This window comes from Pocillopora verrucosa, chromosome 9 (assembly GCF_036669915.1).
Source record: "Pocillopora verrucosa isolate sample1 chromosome 9, ASM3666991v2, whole genome shotgun sequence".
Lineage (NCBI taxonomy): Eukaryota > Metazoa > Cnidaria > Anthozoa > Scleractinia > Pocilloporidae > Pocillopora > Pocillopora verrucosa.
Window position 1 is genome coordinate 14110933 of NC_089320.1, and position 21293 is coordinate 14132225.

The 21293-nt window shown below is 38.5% G+C and overlaps 1 protein-coding gene and 1 pseudogene across 1 annotated transcript; both read right to left on the reverse strand.

The window, feature by feature from the left end:
* Window positions 1–573: 573 nt before the first annotated feature.
* LOC136283503 (uncharacterized) lies at window positions 574–3561 on the reverse strand. The gene has a single exon (XM_066172469.1). The coding sequence runs from the start codon at window positions 3559–3561 to the stop codon at window positions 574–576; it is 2988 nt and encodes a 995-aa protein (XP_066028566.1).
* Window positions 3562–18053: 14492 nt separating this feature from the next.
* On the reverse strand, window positions 18054–20763 carry LOC131794910 (uncharacterized; annotated as a pseudogene).
* Window positions 20764–21293: the final 530 nt, after the last annotated feature.

Sequence of the window (21293 nt, forward strand, 5' to 3'; positions counted from 1 at the left end):
AAAAACATTGGATAGTTGTACCATTGAGTGTAAGCGAATGCATCGTGCGTGCGTTTCACTCCTACTTTTCCTGTACGCGCCAGGAAGAGAATCATTAGCGTTAGACTACAACTGCTCATATTCTGGAACATATTGGCTCAGTGACTTTGTCGTCAAATTAAATTTTACAGAGATTTTAGGCATTATAGCTTGTTCTTCTGGTTCTCAAGATTCTAAAACATGGTACATTTTATGCCTAAAGTTGGCATATGCCATGCAGCTTTGCCTTCCCTACCCACATAAATTTTTGGACTGTCATTATATTTTTTTCTGAGCGCCAACGAGAACAAAACCCAAGAGTCTCAACACGCCATTTTCGTCTCAGCGCTCAATGGCGTTTAAGTTGAAATTAAATTCCATACCAAACATGATACCGGTATTTCCTAATTCTTGAAAACCTAAATCTAAACTATTCTAATCATTCATGCGATTGTTAATCGAGCGAGATCACATCACTTTTAATCACTCGAACTGTTTTCTAAGGCAGTGTGTATTTGATCATGATCTCTCGTTCCGACGTGTTAAAGTAGAACCCTAGCTACTAGATGGTTCCTTAGCCACATCTTCATTTCCTTTTTCACAATAATATCCTCTTAAATTTATGACTGATTTTGTTGGGCATGAATTGGGGTTGGGAGATAGACATGAGGTGGGGGAAGGGCAAGACGTACAGGCTCTGTTTCTCCACTCTGAGCGGTAAGCATTCCCTGAGCAACACCCATCCGGTGCTTCGTCTCTGAGTCGCCCTATAATGCGCCTTTTCTTGACTTGGGGAAGGAAACGAAGCTTGACTTTTCCAATGATTAGAAGATTCGTGGCAGGATTTGGCGCGTTCCATGTCAAGATATGTTCCCCCGAATTTTTGGTGAAGTCGAGTTTCCATGTTGATAGAACGGTGGGCATAAGTGTTGCGGGATCGGGCGTCACCCGGGTACTGGTATCACAGACGGCGGGAAGATTGTTGCAGAGGCTGTATGGATTGGATATTTTTTTCCCATTTGGGCATCGATCAAATCCTTCATTGTAGGTTGTAACGTAGATGCTGTCGGCGAAAGGTACGTTGTATACGACTTCACCTGTTTCAGAGAATGAGCTGCCTGCGACAGACTTCAGTTCAATACGGGTTACTGAATGTTCTTTATCACGTCCCGTTTTGTATTCTTTAAGGGGAAGGTACACCTTGAAACTCTGCACAAATGGTGCCAAATTCTCTCCACTCGCTAGCCAGTTATATCTTAGTAACCATGATCGCCGCGCTGGTATACGGAAGGTGACAGAATTCCCTTTTGCCAGAGAGGGCAGATTTATAAAGCCCGTATCAAAATCGTTCTCAGGACGAGTTGGTATGTATACAAATCTTTCAACCTCGTGAAATGTTGAGATTGGTTTGTAGGCAATTAGAGTGTCTAAGGTATGTTTCGTAAAGAATCCAGTCGAGGTGCACTCGCCGATTTTCTTTCCTTGGTTGAGGTACTCCAACTTATCGCAGTACAAGGCAGCATGTGATTGAAGACGGTATTGTGCCATAAAAAAGCCCAGCATAAGCTGACTTGCGCTCAGAAGATCGTTTGAAACTGTGATAGATTCTGAAAGCTTCTTCGCAACTTCACCCCGAACAACGCGAGCTAGGGCATCAACGAGGTCAAATTGAAAATCGAAAATATTTTCTCTCAGGGCAGCAAATTCAGCCAAAGTTCCTTCCAGTTTTTCACACAACAGCATTCCTCCTACCACACCCTGAGTTGCAGAGGCACCAATACCTTGAGCACTGAACAACAGATCGCAAGTCGAGTCCTTAAACGCTGCCCACAGAGCATCATTTTGAGCAAGCCGAGCCTTCGAAACTTTTGGCGTGTAATCCCCGTAGCCTTTGATAAACCTATCTGCATCAAAACCAATGTCCTCGATCTTGTTCTTCTTAATTGCTTCCACCATGTCGTAAAGGTTTGCAATCTGATCTGCGTTATCTATGAAGTCTTTATCCAGTGCTGACAAGTCGTCGTACACGCTTGCAAGATTAACCATTAAAGCAATACCTCTTGCTGCTTCTGCAACAGCCCTTGCTACCTCTGTTGTCTGCTCATAGATATCACCTGCTTCTAATCCGCCAAAGATTACCTTCAATACATTGGCATGCTCAGCGATCTTAAGTCCCAAAATTGTACTTTCTTCTATTACTTGGAGGGCCTGAGCAGTTACCAAAGCTATCATGGCACCTTTTACATCTCCATCCAGCTTCTCAGACAGAGTGCCAGCCCTAGTGTCAAACTCCTTCAATTTATCCTTGAGGAACGTAACGTCCGCTTGGGCAATACCTTGGTCGTACTCTGCAAGGCCTTTGAAATACCCGGAAATGCCTTCCACAGCAGTTTGCAAATTTTCGTCTAAGTTTCGGATGTTTCCTAAAAGTTCAATGTGCTGCAAAGTTTGAGTCTGTAGTTTTATCATTTCTTGGTTGTCTATCCTGGAATACAAACGCAAGTTACGGGTGGCAGGAGGATTGTCTCGGTCCAGTTTGAGTTTCTTTAATGATTGGAACAGTTTTGAAATACTTCCGACGGTACACATGTCTTCTGCTTGTAAATCAATACAGGCCAGAGAAACATAAGACATGGCATTTTTTCTCTCCTCCACGAGTGCCATGGCATCTGGCAGACTTGAAAAAGCCCGTACTTCAACTGCTTTTCGAAAGAAATCATCCCAGTAAAGGGTGCTGCTATATGCCAAAATTAGTTGTTCCATTCTGTCAATCTCTTTGAGATCTGCTTCCAAAGATGACTTGTCGGGTCTACTCAGAGAATTGCTACAAAAGCTACGCGCTATGAAAGTGCTAACTTTGTACCACAGCAAGGCACCCATCATAGGGATGGCGGTTGCAACATCACATTTATTGTCATCAACACATGCATCTTGCACATTAGTACCATCGGAGTCACCATAAGGATGAGGAGTTTCGGATCCAGAGCATAATTTAACGTTCTTACAGATTTTGTCTGTTGAAAAGGTGTAAGCATCTTGCTTATCGAGGTCTTCTTTTACTCGAGAACACATGGTTTCTATTGGTATGGCCACACTTGCTGGTGGCCCTTGGGACAGACTGAAAAGAGTGGCGATGCAGCGATAGTCGTAATGAGCACGAAGCGTTCTTAGGATGAAACCTAATCCACGTTCTCGATAATTTGTCTGAAGGCTCTTGCTCTTAAAAAACTTTGATACAACGGGAATTTCTGGTTCATCTAGAAGTTTCTTCAGATCTCCAAGCAGACTTCTGTCCTCTTCTATGGCAGATACATCGAGGTTGTCAATCCCTTCAAGACGAGACGGCAATTGCTCCAGGATACTGATAAGTTTTTCAGCCTGTGCGGCATTTCCTTCTCTTTTTAACTTTTCAAAAACTGAAACAGTTTCATCCCGAGCTTGAAGAACCTCTTGCAGTTTTTTTGCCCACTGAGGATCTTTTTCTGTTCCTTTCACACCGAAAAGAATTGCAAGAAAAACGATGCCGCATCTTACAGCAATCATCGCTTACCCTGGAATGATAGTCTCACTGCAAAATACAGTAAAATAAACTAAACATCATGAAACATAATAATACGAAAAAGACTTCAAAAACCATACATTTAGTTCACGTGTAGGTGGCTAAACTGATGAACGACTAAATTATTTATACTTTCTTTTGATTTTTACTTAAAACTGATATTTAAATTTTCCATTACACTAAGAAAATAGAACAAAACATTTCCTGATAGTAATATTATCCAATTTGTCTTAAAAGAAGAGTTATCTTAAATTTACGGTACTCTTTCTTGAAAGAGTGCCCTAAATGAATTCAATGAGCCACAAAGTTATCCTTTGGAATTACATTCAGTGAACCTCAACAATTCGTCGTTAAAAATTTATGTTGACTTTTGCTCTCGTTATCTTACTTTAATTTCATTTTATTTTTTCATCTTTATTTAAACTGTCTTTTGTTTTTTGATTTTATTGTAATTGTATTATGTTTTGTTTCAATTAAACCAGTGGTGCGTTTTGGTCGTTGGTTAGTTTTTACCGACATTTTCGTTATGCAGGTACCCTTAATTTCCGGCAAGTAATCGATTAGACTGTAATTTTACAATCCGATAAAGCAGCAAAATAAAACCGAAACACGTGAGGAAAAAATGTTTTATATTTCGGCTTTTCAAGCAGAAAAGAAAAGGAATTTAGACAAAGCTTAAAAAATAAGGGAGCCCGTGTATTTCTGGACCCTACAAAATCAGCACTATCTTGCATCAAAGCGAGAAATAACATTTTGTCCACAGAATTCCTGAACATTGTAGTAAAATTCCATGTCATATGATATTAGCGTTTTAAAAAGGGATTTCCACAAGTTTCGACTCTTATAAAGCGATGATACCATACAGTACCAACTTACAGACCTATTCAATTTTATCTAAAGATGACAACTGATACATGAAAAGCACTCCAACTAGTAACAATGTTTTAGAAACCCAAGTTATGGAGGTTAATTTTGCTTAAAATATTTGTGGTACTCAGTGTTAACTATTTGTGGATGAAAAAAGGATCTAATTTTTTTCACCTTCTGCGTATAGAGTAGTCATACTGTTCAATACAAAACAAAAAGCAAACAAAAGCAAAACAAATATAAAAGCAGTAAATTTCTTATAACTTAGTAAAAGCTTTCTAGCAGCAGTTGTACATTATCAAGAGTTAGATTTACCTCTCTACAACTGGTTGTTGGCTCTATAATTGTTGTGACAGCGTACAAAATGCATCATTATTTACTGTCGCTTTAATGTATGGAAACCTCACTCAAACAGAAAGGCATTTAAAAAACACTTAAGAGAGTGTCTCTGTAAGAGCGGTCCGGTCGATTTTGCTTGAGACACAGATTTCGCTCGTTTCTCGTGTGTTGTAAGAGATTCATGTACCTATACTAAAACCACAATCAGTTTGATCGGATCTATTTATTTTTCAGAGTTTGACGGAAATTAAATTTCACTCGAGCGAAGGCTTGTCGTGACACTTTTCAAGACTTTAATTTCATACAACTTTGGAGGACAATTTACAAAAAACTACGGAACTCAGCAAAAAAACAAATACCACAGCCATGTATATTAACTCTATCTTATCTATCGAGGTGACTTTCGTAGACATCACGTGTGAATCAAGGAAACAGGGAGACTTGAATGACACCTTATCGGTTCGCCTAAATCACACACGCCAATTCTGATCAAATTCAAGGTAAATTTTTGAAAAAGTGAGGTGTTCTAAACTGATCCAACTAACATAGCTAGGAAGTAGGTGCCATAGAAAAGGTAACTACAGAAAAAAACTTTGCGGCCCGACTTTTACGAGAACTTTATAACTCCGTGAACTTACCTAATTTTCGGCACTCTCCAAGTTTGGCCGCCATTTTGGGGGACTTGTTTACATGAAGCGTAACCGATATAAGTCAAGCAGGTAGATCTAAAACCGTCCGAAATACATACGAAAGCAATTCAAATGAACTTTACTTTCAATTCAAGCGACAAAATTTGAAATTGTTCGTTAAATTTACCATCCCCATGCGACCATTTATTCCAACAATTCAAACACTACAACTAGTGTTCGAATTCCCCTCGTCGATTCCACCGCAAGAAATAACCTGTGCCACCCAAGCTTCGACTCGAATGTGAAGTATGAATCAAATAACATAGCTGCTTCATCTTCGCGGCAATATCACGCTGGTATTATGATTTTCCGATCAACAAGAACTGTGATCAAGAATCGATCGGTTTGTTTACCTCATAAACGTGACCGCTGACCAGCTGCTGAGTGAAAACAGTACGGTTCAGTGGCGAGGGGCGGGGTGAGGGGTGGGTGCGGGCAGATTATCAGAAGATTTTTGGGAACATTCGAACATATGCATTAAAGTATCATGATAAACATTAGGATTCTCAGTCTTAATGCGAAGGCATGCTTCGTGTTGCAGACAGCTTTTATTTTACTCAGTATTCTTTTTTATTTCAAATACATTTCGTTCCAAATAGGACTAGCATCAGTTCATAGATTTAAAAACAAATCTTTACCACGTAAATAAATGTGTTTAGATAATCGAGATAACCATTGAACCTATTGTATCGCACCGGAAATAACGTGTCTTGTCTTTGCCCAACTCTGAGAGCGTGGAGCGGCAAAGACGCGAGATACGAGTCTCGCGTCTCGCGGCTTCTCCATGCTCACAGGATACGCGTGACCTCACTATCTTTAAGAAAAGTAAGAGACTGCTCGAAGTCTGTATTCCGTTCAACCATTTCATAAGAGTGACGCGAGTCTTTCAATTGAGTGAGAAAGTCACAAACCCATTCTTTACCTCACGAGCGTAACCACTGACCACTCACGAATTACAATGGGCTTCTCCTTTGACGCGGAAATTGAAATCGCATCGAATATACAAAGTTATAGTGAATTCCTTTAGATCTCCCGAACTTGTATCGCGTTGGAAACAATTACAAGTACAGGAAGAAGTCGTTCATTAGCGAGACGTTCATTATCTCTCTGGACTCCTTTTTGAATAGTAAAGATGGAAAAAACTTTGGTTCATCGAGTGGCTTAAGTGGTTTTGTACGACTTTCTGAATGCAATGACGAAGTAAAACATCATTTGATAAGCTGCCACCTGTCTAAAGAGGTTTTTAAGTGAAAGTGAGCTAATCTTGGCAAAGATTTGCCTATTTCACCTCGCTCAGGAGGATAAACAAAAAAATTTGGATTTGCCATAGGCATCACCACACTCTGGGGAAGTTTTGGAGAAGTGCAAAGGTAACATGTCAGTTTCCTGATCATGATGGTGTCAGGAAGCGTATCCAAGGCAGAGATGTAATTACCTTGCATATGTCTCAGGACATTCAAAAGCTGTTTGGAGTTATTATTCCAGTGGAATCAGGTAGTCTTCAGTAACATTTTCTGTTATCTATTTTTGTCACGTGACATATCTGCTCGAAAAGAGAAGAAATTCTTTATTAATTCTTTATTTGCTGAGTTCCGTAGTTTTTTGTAAATTGTCTTCCAAAGTTGTATGAAATTAAAGTCTTAAAAAGTGTCACGACAAGCCTTCGCTCGAGTGAAATTTAATTTCCGTAAAACTCTGAAAAATAAATAGATCCGATCAAACTGATTGTGGTTTTAGTATAGGTACATGAATGTCTTACAACACACGAGAAACGAGCGAAATCTGTGTCTCAAGCAAAATCGACCGGACCGCCCTTACAGAGACACTCTCTTAACTGCGTCGTCAAATAAGAAATAACGGAAATTTTAAAAGGTAGTTTTCCATATTTTTTCCTGAAACAAAAAGTATCCATGAACCTGACAAGGCCAGTCATTGGTTGAAAAGATACATTTTCAAGAAGGAAATATATTCTATTTTTACTCGATAAAATTATCATCACTGCTCACCTTTTCAGCTTCCAAAAATTTTAAAGGTTCCACCGACTTTACTAATTAGACTTAAATGTCTGTCTTATGGTGGTTGAGCGTCAAAGGGCAATCTTAACAATGGTCAGAACAGTCTTACATGTTGGGAGAAAAATGTTACTTCATTTCTCTCACATTACAGAACAACCGGTAACGTTAATTTTGCTCTTCAAAAAGTACCAAAGCTTTGCTTTCAGTGAAGCACTAAGCTGGTGTCTCACACTTTTTTTCCGACAAAGTTTCGTGGCTAATTTATGACCGGTCAGTAAATCTCTTAAGTGATGCATCTTGTTCTTAAAATTTATCGAATGAATGTGACTTATAAATTGGGAACACACAACTACGGATCATAAAGCAACTCTTGTATCAAAGTTATCTCGCAATGACGGCTTCATAAGTTATTATAAAGCATATGTCACGGTTTTTATTTGGAGGTTCCTCTGTTCAATTTGCAACTGTTGTAACATTATATTTACTATAACCTGTCAACCAGAAAAATGTCGCGTTGCTTTTATTATTTTTTAATTGAGCGTTGCAAAACGATTTTGGATTAGAGAGGCTGCTTCGTATCTCCTATACGTAGTGATTAAAGCATATTGTTTTCAAGTAACGTGTTCACTTTTGCCACCACATTGGTCATGCGTATCGTAAATGTACACACACCAAAATACTGGAAGTAATGTAACTCTTCACTTAGATAACTTGAAAAAAAATCGCGCGCTGAAACTTCCAAAGTTTGAAGTATTGACCAAGTCTTAATTATTCTTCGCAATACGAGAAAAAAACAAACAAACAAAAACAAAACAAAACCAAAACGAAACGGAAGCAAACAAATATAACAAAAGAAATCTTTCAACTGGCTGAGTTTTTTGTCATCGCATATTCTTTTAGGTTCAGTTGCTCCTCAGAGAGCTTGAACTCAAATGCAAAACCAAAACAAAACAAAAAAAAAAGAATACTCCTACTTTTACTTTCCACTGCTACACAGAATGATGATAATTCGAGTTCAAGAAAACGTAGCAAAACTTATCAGCTAAATGGGACTTCTTAAAAGTGCTTAATTTTAAAAACACAAAATCGACTGGATATTTCTTTCGAAACAATGGTGCATTTGAAAGTTATAATTTTACTGTTTCATTTTTAAATTTGACCTTTTTTTTTGTAGAACAGGTTTTTTATATTCGTCATCACCATTAAGTCATGTCTTAGTTAAATTAAATCAACGAAATTAGGAGTAAACTGATTGGACCCTACATCGAAGATACTTACAAGACGCCTGTTTGTCTTGTTTACTGGTACCTGTTTATGCTGTTCTTGCGTCGTTTTAAGCCTGGTGTTAAGATAAAAATAAAGAGAATGTAAATCTTACATTTGATTTTCCTAATGCAGCAAAAATATTTTAAATCTTGAGCAAGTAACAAAGCTCATGTTGTGAACAATCAGCTTCGAAAGGATGGCGGTGTTCGCTTCGTAACAAAAGTGAAAGAAACTGATCTTAGAGACGTAAAAAGATAAAGCGATTACTGTTGCTCAGAAAAACATCGATAGAAGCACCATGAAATTTACGTGAGTGAATTGCTATTGCGTTTTATTCCTAGGTTTCTTGTAACGAACATGAGGACTCTCGTTATCGCCACACTGCAACTGTTCATATTGTTGAACATGTCGGGTAAGAGAACTATTTGTCGTTTTGCGCAATGCCTGTCATTGTAGCTACAATTTTATTCATGATTGACGTCCACTATAAGCTAAGCTTGTATGAGGTTACCATTACTGATCAAGTTACTTTCAGACTCTGATACGCTCTGCCACATAGACACATTAATAGGAGTTACATAAAGACAGGTTAACACTTTTTGTGAGACAATAATTAAGCCAACAATCAATTTAACCAAGTATCTCTTCGTTCATTCTTTGCGAAATTATATGAAACAACTTAACAGTTACTTGAATATGAAAGCGATCTTAGACATACAGGCCTGATTTTTGAAGTACAGGCCTGAATTTTGAAGTACAGGCCTGAATTTTGACGTACAGGCCTGAATTTTGAAGTACAGGCCTGAATTTTGACGTACAGGCCTGATTTTTGAAGTACAGGCCTGAATTTTGAAGTACAGGCCTGAATTTTGACGTACAGGCCTGAATTTTGAAGTACAGGCCTGAATTTTGACGTACAGGCCTGATTTTTTAAGTACAGGCCTGAATTTTGAAGTACAGGCCTGAATTTTGACGTACAGGCCTGAATTTTGAAGTACAGGCCTGAATTTTGACGTACAGGCCTGATTTTTGAAGTACAGGCCTGAATTTTGAAGTACAGGCCTGAATTTTGACGTACAGGCCTGAATTTTGAAGTACAGGCCTGAATTTTGACGTACAGGCCTGATTTTTTAAGTACAGGCCTGAATTTTGAAGTACAGGCCTGAATTTTGACGTACAGGCCTGAATTTTTCAGGCCCTTTTCTCACTACTGCTGAAGTAGTGTTCATAACTGCGAAGATCGCTTTCATATTCACGTCTTTATTCGCAGTTCAAATAAACGACTTTCATACATTCACAGTCGTCAATAGTTACTGGCCACTCCCTGGGGCTTGCTTTGCTTTTTTACTGGTTCTCTTAAAAGTTGTATTTGCTTTCGTGAAAGGGGGAGTGAAAAGGGAAAGCAAAGAATTCATGATTCGTTCAAAGTTTATGGGTAAAAGTACAAAGAGGACAATCCATACCCGATCGTCGTGAATTTTTTATGATAGAGGTGGTTTAGTGATTTAGTGTCATTGCTACCGTCACTATCAGTCACTCCTTCCGCCTCTTCCCGTTTTAGCATCATTGTCGCTGCCAATGTTATTCCCGTCCTTCCCACTGCTAAGGCCACTGTCTTCATACTTTTCCTGATCTTTGTCATTCTCATTGCCGTTGTTAAAGTTTATTCTAATGTTATTGTAACAGATAAACTCGTGAAAGGATTATGCGGCAATCCTGCAGGAAGCAATGCTATTCACAGTAACTGGGTAGCTTGCCTCAGGGCTGAGAACAATGGATGCCCTCACAACTTTCCGGTACTTGAACAGACAGGCCTTTGCCCCAACGGGGAAGTTTGTTGCTTTCTTCAACCAGAATTTTTCGCAGAGGTAAAGCATGCTCAATGAGCTATCACAACTTAATTTCTTGCAAACTAGTTTTAGTATCCATCAACTTTGAACTACCTCCTGGCCCACTAACAACCTACCAAGACATTTTTCTGAGATGTCCATTGAGTAAATATAACCACCGTTACACATGCAGCACACGATGATCTATGATAAGAGCCAAATGAAACTTTGGAGCATTTTTTGCAGATCAGTGGCGTGGCGTATATTTTGCATTGTTTTCTCGTTTTTTTCTTTTCTGATTTGTTTGTTTCTGTTTTTTGGCAGGCGGAGCCATATCACTGCACATTACGAAAACGCAAGAGAAGCGTATTGGAGAAATATATTTCACATGATCATAGTCATCTTAACTAACGTTGTGGTGTTGTTAATTATTAATTTTATACTCGTTATCTTTCAATAAATTTACATTAATCTTTCTACTTTCCTAATTGATATCGAAATGGTGAAAATCAAACCCCAACTTGACTAAAATTGAGGCTTGAGAAAAATCTGAACGGTAAGTATTCCCAGCGCAACATCCAAGGGCTGCTTCATCTCTGAATCGCCCTATAACACGCTTAACCGAAGCTTAACTTTTCCAATGATCAGAAGGTTTGTGGCGGCATTTGGAGCGTTCCAAGTCAAGTCTTCTACCCCGGACCCCTTGGTGAAGCTGATCATCTATGTGAATAGAATAGTGGGCACAAGCACTTCAGGTTCTGGTATCACAGATTCTGGGAAGATTGTACGGAATGAACATCTCTTTCCCATGAAATCCTTCGGTGTATGTTGTGACGTAGTTGCTGTCAGCTAATGGTAGTTTGTATACGACTTCACCAGTTTCAGTGAATGAGCTGCCAGCCACCGACGTCAGCACAGCGCGGGTTTTTGAATATTCTTTATCACTTCCCGTTTCATAATATATATAGGAGGGTACTGCTTAAAACTTTGCATAAATGGTGCCAAATTTTCTTCATTCGCCAACCAGTTGTAATTGCGTAACCATGATCGCCGGGAAAAGAATCCAGTCGACAAACACTCGCTGATTTTCTTGCCCTGGTTGAGGTACTCCGACTAATTGCAGTACAAGGCAGTATGTGACTGAAGGCGGTATTGTTTCATAATCAAAGTGCTCTGTGAGCAAACTCGTGAATTGACACATGATTTTTTAGATTATGTTTAATGTTATCTGGTTTAGGGAATTTTGTGGTTGATTGTCATATCTAGAGTACGAGCAGTAGTTCAGTGTTCGCTAATGTAGCAAAGAAACAAAGTAACGTTGGGATAAGAAGGCATTACAATTGAAATGATCATGCTATTACATTTGACAAGGTGGATGATGTCATGTGTTTTAAACGTCTATCATTTTTGTTTCTGGTTCAAAAGAAAAGGTTGGAAGTAAATGTGGGTGAAAAGTGAAATTTACTGTCTTTCGTTGTAAATATTAGAAAATCAAGGCAATACTGTCTTAATGAAAACATTAACGATTCCCTCTTTATCAAATAAGACAAACGGGTACGAGTTTTGAGTGATATAATTAAGCCAAGCCTGCCACCGTCATTTTGGATCTCCGCCTGGGTAGATTTAAGTCACGTGCTAGGCAACGTATAATCAATAACAAGATAGAATTTCATTTCAGGCCTAGTTATCAATTTCGTGGTGTGTAACAATTTCATTCTTTCCCGCGTTAATAATCTTCTTTTCTTTTGTTGTATGTATGTTGGATCTTCAAATTGTCTTAAAAACTTAAAAGAAAATTTTTCTTTAAAAATTCACTGAAATCGGTAGCTAAAATTGTTTGTTTAGGTGTTATCTGATTTTCTTGTTAACTTGTTATTTCGTCAGTCGCCGGCATCTTTTGTTGCTTCACACAGGAAAAACACACGCGACGAAACGTAATGATCAATTTTGTCCTCAATCTCACGCTATAACAGAAAAAGCTTTTGAACATCTGTAAACTCCGAGCGCTTCGCAGTAAGTGATATTTTCAATGAATCTTCGGATTGTTTTCAAGTTCAAGGATTGTAAATTACAATTTTATGAAAAACGAAGGTTGTTCTGTTATTTCAGTGTGAATCCTTGCATGCCTGCCAGTCGCTGGCGCCGCTTGTTGAAACTAAAACGAAAAAAAAAAACTCTTTTAAGATTATCATTGGCTTCTTTTTCACCCCACCACTATTCTTAGTAACAAAGGTCGCCATTTCGTCTGTTTATTGCTCGCCAAAAACTATAAAATGCACTCAAAAGCCTAAAATCTAAAAAAAGTTTACAGGAATCGACCAATCGAGCGAGCGAGCGAATTCCATTCCCCACATCGTATCTATAACTCGCTCTTGCGCATGCGCGCAATTCACGAGTTAAAAAGGCCCAGCATAAGCTGACTTGCGATCAGAAGGTCATTAGAAACAGTTATAGATTGTGCTAGCTTCTTAGCTACTTCAACGACGCCTGCTAGAGCATCAACAAGATCGAATTGAAAATCAAAACTGTTATCTCTAAGGGCTACAAATTCGGCTAAAGTTCCTTCTAGTTTTTCACATAGAAGCATTCCCCTTAGCACACCCTGACTCGCAGAGGCGCCAATACCTTGAGCACTGAACAACAGATCGTAAGACGAGTCCTTAAACGCTGCCCACAAAGCATCATTTTGAGCAGGACGAGCCCTCGAAACCTTTGGAGTGTAATCACTCATGGAAATTTAGGGAAAATGAATAGACGTAAGAAGGAAAAAAGCGTAAAAAGAGAAACTTTGTTTTGACCACTGTTAACTGTCACTGAAATTGGCTAAAGGTTCTCAAATTTGCTTGAATAGAATTAGCCAAGCCTAAAAGAGGAGCTCCAGTTAGTTTATTTTACAGCCCTTCGCTTTATCAAAACTCCTCTCTGGCTGGTTATTCACGAATTTAGAGACCATATATTAATTATGCAGAGGGAGCAGAGGATCAAAGGTTTTTTTTTGGAATTTAAAGGGGGTTTGATCTGCTTTCGTATGTTACGGAACCCATCAAGAGAATTTTGAATAGCCACAACGTTAAAGTTGCTCAAAAACCTTTTCAGACTTTGGGGCATATTTTCACCAAACCTAAGGATCCTGTCACGAAAGAACAACGAACCGACGCCATTTATTCTATTCCTTGCAATGACTGTGACAACGAATACATCGGACAGACCCAAATATCAGTTTAGTACACGTTTGAAAGAGCATCAAAAAGCGGTTTTCTTTTGCAAAAAAGAAAATTCAGCTTTGTCGGAGCCCACCTGCCCAACTAACCATGCAATTGGGTGGCATATTAGCTCCGCCCACGCTCCTTTAAATCGTGATAATAGCGGCTTACTTCCTGACGCCTATTTACACCTAGTCAGAAAAAAAGCAGCTGATACATGTAATAAGGTAACTTAAGCAAAATTGTATATTCCCCCATTTTAATCAGTGAAAACATGCAGGCTACAGACTTGGCTGTTGCAAAAACAAACTGTTTCACAACTTTTTAGTGTTTTTAAGCTACAAAAGAATAGATATGCTGAACAGTTACATTACAAAGTTAAAAGTTTGAAAGCTGAAAGGTTTACATTACACTCATGAAACCCCTCTTACAATCCGGGCAATTTAATGCCATAACTTACTTCACCCAATCATGCTTACAGAAATAATTCTTTGTCACTTTTTGGGTATATGTCCTACCAAACACGCAAATACAAATTTTTAAAGCATCTCAGAGTATATAATTGTACAGGTCTTATAGAAGGCACAGTCCTGTAAATTGAGTGACATTGCAAATATTATCCCAGGAAACTGTAATCTTCAGATTTAGACCAAAACTTTTCCAACGTCACCCATGTTGTTGTTGTAGCTGAACCATCCTGTTGCAAGGGAGAACATCAGAGGTTACACACATATACAAATAAGTAACTGAATTAACAGTTTTTAGTTTAATTTAAAGAAAGCAACAAAACTTTTAAGTCTGTAGTACATGTTTCATCTTCAGTTAATTACTGTACAAAGCGTTGGAAATTGAATTTCTATGGTAAGTAGAACAATGCTAATTATGATAAATGGTGATAACAAGAAAAGAGGTGAAGCATGAAAGTGTGAGAATTAAAAGGATAGTTTTAGATTTACATGGTGTAATTGCTGATTCAAGGATGGTTGTTCTTTTTGAATATATGAATAGCCTCTTTAATCTTGAGTTGGAAACCGGTAGAGGCGTGATCCAAAACATGGAAGCTATCTGCTGAACACAAAGCGCGACAATGAGCAGAATCTTGCAGATGCTTGAAAATCTGAGAGGCCCTGTCACTGACTAAGTGCTCTCTAACACGTGTGGAAAAATGACGGCACGTTTCGCTGACGTAACAAGCATTACAACCAGCACATACCAACTTATAAACCACACGTGAACGGAGCCCGTCAGGGACAGGGTCTTTCACACCAAACAAGTTGCCGATCTTAGTATCCAAGTCATTGCAATAGGGCTTGATAAAATGGCGAATCTTTTTTTGTGTGATAGCAGAAAAATGGCCTATGTAGGGTAGCTTAAAGTAAAACGTAGGTGAAGTGGTGGGAAGGGGACCCCTGGGATGACGATTGCATTTACTTTATCACCTGTTGTTTTCTTTCCCCAGCAACTAGCTAACCCTTTAACTCCCAAAAATTAATCAATATGTAACTTCTCCCTAACACATCTATTAATCATCCAGCAAACAGGTAAGGAGATTAATGTAACATTCAAACCCAGCAGGAAGAGGTTGTTCAGTTGATCTTACACAGAATCCTCTTAATTAATTACAAAAAGAGTAAGAAAAAGAACTGAAGTAATAAAAATTCATTTTCATATATTTTTGGTAATTAATTTTTTAATCAATCATTTAACACTGACCTTACTGAACAAATACTTAAAATGGAAACCTACCTTATTAGTATGGGTGCGAACCGAGAGCCAACCGACTGGATACGAAAACGCAACCTCTTCACACCAAATGCTAACAAGCCATATAACTTTCATCTGTCTTTGTATCTTGATTGCTATAAAATTCATACTTTTGAATTCATTTAGATTACCTAGTGAATTGTAAGTGTGGCGATTATAGCATTGCCGAAACAGACTGAGCAGCTTGTCGCATTGCAAAAAAAGGAAACTGTCCCAATAACTTCATCAAACTTGACGATGATGGCGCTTGTGCACCAAGTAGCATAGGAGACCGCCACTGGGTGTGTTGCCTTATGACCCAAAATACTGAGTTTAAGGTAAATTTAATTTAAAACCAGTGGGTGTTAAAAGAAAATAAATTTGAAAGATTCCTTGGCTTGAAATATTACAGAAAGCTACGTGTATAATAAGCTTTTATTTCGGTTTATCTCAGATTTTAAAGAATGGTAATCAGCCTACAAATATATTCGTCAAAGCACCTAAAAATCCTTAGTTCTACAACAAATTTAAGGATTAACATTAGAGGCCATTGAAATAGTCTTTCTTCCACGGTGATCTTTCGGTGACTTCAACGATCTCCCAAATTGATCACATGGTCTTCACTTTGTTCTCGTTTTCAGCGCTGTAGTTTTCTTCAAGTTTGGCTAAACTATTAACTTATTTGCTTGTTAATCATCATTTATTTAATGGTCCATTTTGTTTCAAATTGTGTAACATTTATTTATTTTTGCTTCATAAAATTACAGAACTAATTCAGTGTTGCCTTCATAATTTCGTAGCGGTCGAATTTTTGTGTTTCAAATGCCTGGCACATGTTATCTCCCCACAGACAAGGGATTAACCATGTATGGCAGGAAAATAAGCAAGCAATGACGAGGCAAAGAAGACTCAAACACCAATAATTTTGTTAAAAAGCATAGACTTGTTCCAATAGTTTTCTTCCAAAATAAACAATTTCTGGAAATTATTGAATTTGTATCTTAAATGGTGACAGTATAATGGCTATCGCCGAATATCGTGCTCTTTTGTCTTAATTTTTCGGAGGGGAGTGGTATCTGTCCACATCCCTCTAATTGCTCATATCCATGGCCCTCGAAAAACATGCTCGTAACAGCCCTAAGCACGTACCTGCCATTTTTCAGTTCGCATAATTCTCAAGAACATAATCGCTTCTTTTTCGTCCAAAAAGTTGAAATTTGCTTCCTAAAAGCTCCCCTTGGGAGTTTGTGCGGGTATTTTATTGAATTCAACTGAGATGGTTAACGTTTATTTATCATCACTGGAACATTTTCAAATCGCTTTTGTTTTCAATCTGTCCGATGAATTTCGAAGACGCGCTTTAACAGCTGGTTCTCTTTCCCAGAGCTCGGAAATAAACAAGTCATTCTCGATTCTTATTCAGATGGGATATTTTTACCAAGCTTGTTCGGTCAAGATGGCTAGATATATGAGCCATTTTCGCGTCCTTATAGACGGAATCAAAGCAAATTCAAAGTCCATGAGAACTCGATCAATATCTCGTCATCTTGACCTCGCGCTTGGTCAATAACGTATATGTAATGATTGCATTCCAAGAAATAGAAAGGTTCACTTTATCCTCTCTTGATATCCTCTCCTATGCAAAGGGCCAAAGTATCCTATTCAATTTCATTTAAAATGCCGTACAATAATAGGTTTTCTCACTGGAACTTGTACTTGTTAACGATTTCCCTAAGTCAGACGTATAGCAACATTCAAGGGTAAAAATTATTACCTGGCATACGGCATGCACTATTGCTTGCTGTTAAAAGAAAATTTGTTTTTGAGAACCAAACAGAACTAAACGGAATTCAAAAGGCGTCGCCGCAGTTGACATTGAATTATACGCCAGGAGGTGATAATATGTCACTAAAAGAAACAAGTTTCAAAATAAAAGTGAGCCAGTTTTAACATAATGCAGGATTCGTAATGCGGGTTCTTAAATTTCCGTATCCGTTATTCAATTTTATCTTGTCTTATCTTGTCTTATTTAGTAAACTATTTTTTGCCTTTGCTGGCGTTGTAAGTGTCTTAGAGAATGGATCCCGAGCTCCTGGAACAACTTCGATAGATTAATTAAAATGGAAAAAACGCACCAAAGATATATCATTTTTAATAGTATCACTCAGAATCATTTGAAAAATATCAGAAAAGCATTTGTTACAAACACTGAGTATACTTTCAATAACGGAATTTTCTAATTATTAAATAAATTAAACCTAACCTTTACTCAATCAATATGGCTAATTCAATCGAGTGAAATCACAGAATTCTTATTCAATCACATTTTTTCCTGAAGTAGGGTGCATTTAATCCCAACCTCTCATTCTGAAAGTCTCCGAGAAATAGTCTAGCTAGCTAGGTTCCGTTGCCACATCTTCATTTCCCTTTTCACAATAATATTCCCTTAAATTTATGACTGATTTTGTTGGGCATAAATTGGGGTTGGGAAATGGGCATGAAGTGGGAGATGGACAGGAAGTACACTATCTGTTTCTCCAATCTGAGCAGTAAGTATTCCCAGCGCAACATCCAAAGGCTGCACTGTCGCTGAGTCGTTCTATAACGCGCCTTTTCTTGACTTGAGGGTGAAACCTAAGCTTAACTTTTCCGATGATCAAACGATTTGTGGCGGCATTTGGTGCGTTCCAAGTCAAGTCTTCTCCCCCTGACCCCTTGGTGAAGCTGATCTTCCATGTGGACAGAATAGTGGGCATAAGAACTTCGGGTTTGGGTGTCACTCTGGTACTGGTATCACATATTGTGGGAAGATTGTCACAAAGACTGTATGGATTAGACGTCTCTTTCCCATTTGGGCATCGATGAAATCCTTCGGTGTATGTTGTGACGTAGTTGCTGTCAGCTAACGGTACGTTGTACACGACTTCACCAGTTTCAGTGAATGAGCTGCCTGCTACGGATGTCAGCACAACACGGGTTCTTGAATATTCTTTATCACTTCCCGTTTTATATTCTTTAAGAGGAAGGTACAACTTGAAACTTTGCACAAATGGTGCTAAATTCTCTCCACGCGCCAACCAGTTGTATTTGCGTAACCACGATCGCCGCGCTGGAACACGGAAGGTAACAGGATTCCCTTTTGCCAGGGAGGGCAGATTAATAAAAGATGTATCGAACTTATTCTCAGGACGGGTTGGTATGTATACAAATCTTTCCTCTTCGTGAAATGTTGTAATTGAGTCATGCGATTAGAGTTATGTTCGGTAAAGAATCCAGTTGACGAACACTCGCTGATTTTCTTGCCCTGCTTGAGGTACTCCAGCTTATCGCAGTACAAGACAGCATGTGCCTGAAGACGGTATTATGCCATAAAAAAGCCCAGCATAAGCTGACTTGCGCTCAGAAGGTCATTTGAAACTGTAATAGATTGTTCTAGCTTCTTAGCGACATCGCCACGAACAACTCCTGCTAAAGCATCGACAAGATCAAATTGAAAATCGAAAATATTCTCTCTAAGGGCTGCAAATTCGGCTAAAGTTCCTTCCCGTTTTTTCACATAAAAGCATTCCTCCTACCACACCCTGAGTTGCAGACACGCCAACACCTTGAGCACTGAACAACAGGTCACAAGTTGAGTCCTTGAAGGCCGCCCACAGAGCATCATTTTGAGCAAGCCGAGCCTTCGAAACTTTTGGAGTGTAATCTCCATAGCCTTTAATAAACTTGGCAGCACCATAGCCAATTTCTTCAATCTTGTTCTTCTTAATGGCTTCGACCATTTCGTAAAGGTTTGAAATCTGAGCTGCATTATCTTTGAAATCTCTCGCTAAGGCTGACAAATCTTCGTACACGCTTGCAAGATTAACCATTAAAGCAACACCTTTGCCAGCTTCGGCAATAGCCCTTGCGACCCCTACTGTTTGCTCATAAATATCGCCTGCTTCTACTCCGCCAAATATTACCTTCAAGGGATTCGAGTTCTCCGCGATCTTAAGTCCCAGAACAAGACTTTCTTCTGCTACTTGGAGGGCCAGAGCTGTTATTAAAGCTTTCATAGCACCTTGAACATCTTTTTCCAGCCTGCGAGACAGAGTTCCGGCCCTGTTGTCAAACTCCTTTAATTTATCCTTAAGGAACGTTACGTCCGCTTGGGCAATACCTTGATCGTATTCTGCAAGGCCTTTGAAATACCCGGAAATGCCTTTCACAGCGGTTTGCAAATTTTCGTCTAAGTTTTGGATGTTTCCTAAAAGCTCAATGTGCTGCAAAGTTTGATTCTGGGCGTCAATTTGAGTCAATTTGAGTCATTTTTTATGTATTTTTATGCATGCTATGTCGGCGAACCTCTCGACATTTATTTATCCACACGTGTGTGTGAGCGCTTGGTCAGTGATAGGACCTCTCGCATTTTCAAACATTCACAAAATTCTCAACAATGTCGCACTTTACGTTCTGATAAGTGTTATAGCATCTTAGATCACGCTTCCACAACTCTCCAACTTAAAATCAAAGAAGCTATTCACAATCAATGGGAGCAACCTACACTTACTCATTAACTTTACCATGTTAATTTGAAACTTTCCTTGTAATTACCTACGTTATTCTGTTTCTGTTGTTTGTTTTGTCCAACCAGCATTGTACAGTCGACTTTAAATTCAGTCTTATATTCTGATTATAAAAAGAAGTAAAAGTAGAAATCAAACAAAGTAAATTAAGGGAAAATAACCAACAAAAACAACTGAACTGATTATTAGATAACCTGGATGTCAGTCGTGAACTTAGGAAAAGGGAAAACTAGCATTTAGAATTTAAAACATGATTTTTGCAACTAAACGAGCAGAAGAAATAACAGCCAAATTTTATCTAGGCCTTTAAAAAATTTGAAAGGAATATGAAGATGAATGTCTCTTGAAATTTCTAAAAATAATTCGACCTTTCGAAAACTGTCATGGAAGGAAACTTAACTTTGGGTGCCGCCATTTCGAGTGCTGCCTAATAACCTAGTCGCTTTTTAATAACGTCTTTTCCCCGTCTCTCAGTGACTGGTTTAAGCAGTAGTGAGCTTCAAAAAAGGCATTCTTGATTCATTGTCCACTACGAATTCTTAACACATTTGAGAAGAACTTTTCGAAAAAATTAGGTTACTCGAAAACTTAGACAGAGTCAGAATTTCATTCGTGCCCTTTTCTCAGAAAAACATTGGATAGTTGTACCATTGAGTTTAAGCGAATGCATCGTGCATGCGTTTCATTCCTACTTTTCCTGTACGCGCCAGGAAGAGAATCATTAGCGTTAGACTACAACTGCTCATATTCTGGAATATATTGGCTCAGTGACTTTGTCGTCAAATTAAATTTTACAGAGATTTTAGGCATTCTTGCTTGTTCTTCTGGTTCTCAAGATTCTAAAACATGGTACATTTTATGCCTAAAGTTAGCATATGCCATGCAGCCTTGCCTTCCCTACCCACATAAATTTTTGGACTGTCATTATATTTTTTTCTGAGCGCCAAAGAGAACAAAACCCAAGAGTCTCAACACGCCATTTTCGTCTCAGCGTTCAATGGCGTTTAAGTTAAAATTAAATTCCATACCAAAAGATGACAAGGAGTCAGTAAAGGTAACAAGTATCCCATTTTAAGTCAGGTGTATGAGAGGAATGCACAGAGACAAATTTGTCTTTTTCCTGTCATAAAAACATCGTATGGTCTCTTCAATTATTATTTAGCTATCGATTCCCTTTTTTCGTCTTTGTCGGCATTATAA

Bases quoted from the DNA above. Each gene is read 5' to 3' on its own strand.
- LOC136283503 (XM_066172469.1), bottom strand. From the start codon at position 3,561: ATGATTGCTGTAAGATGCGGCATCGTTTTTCTTGCAATTCTTTTCGGT.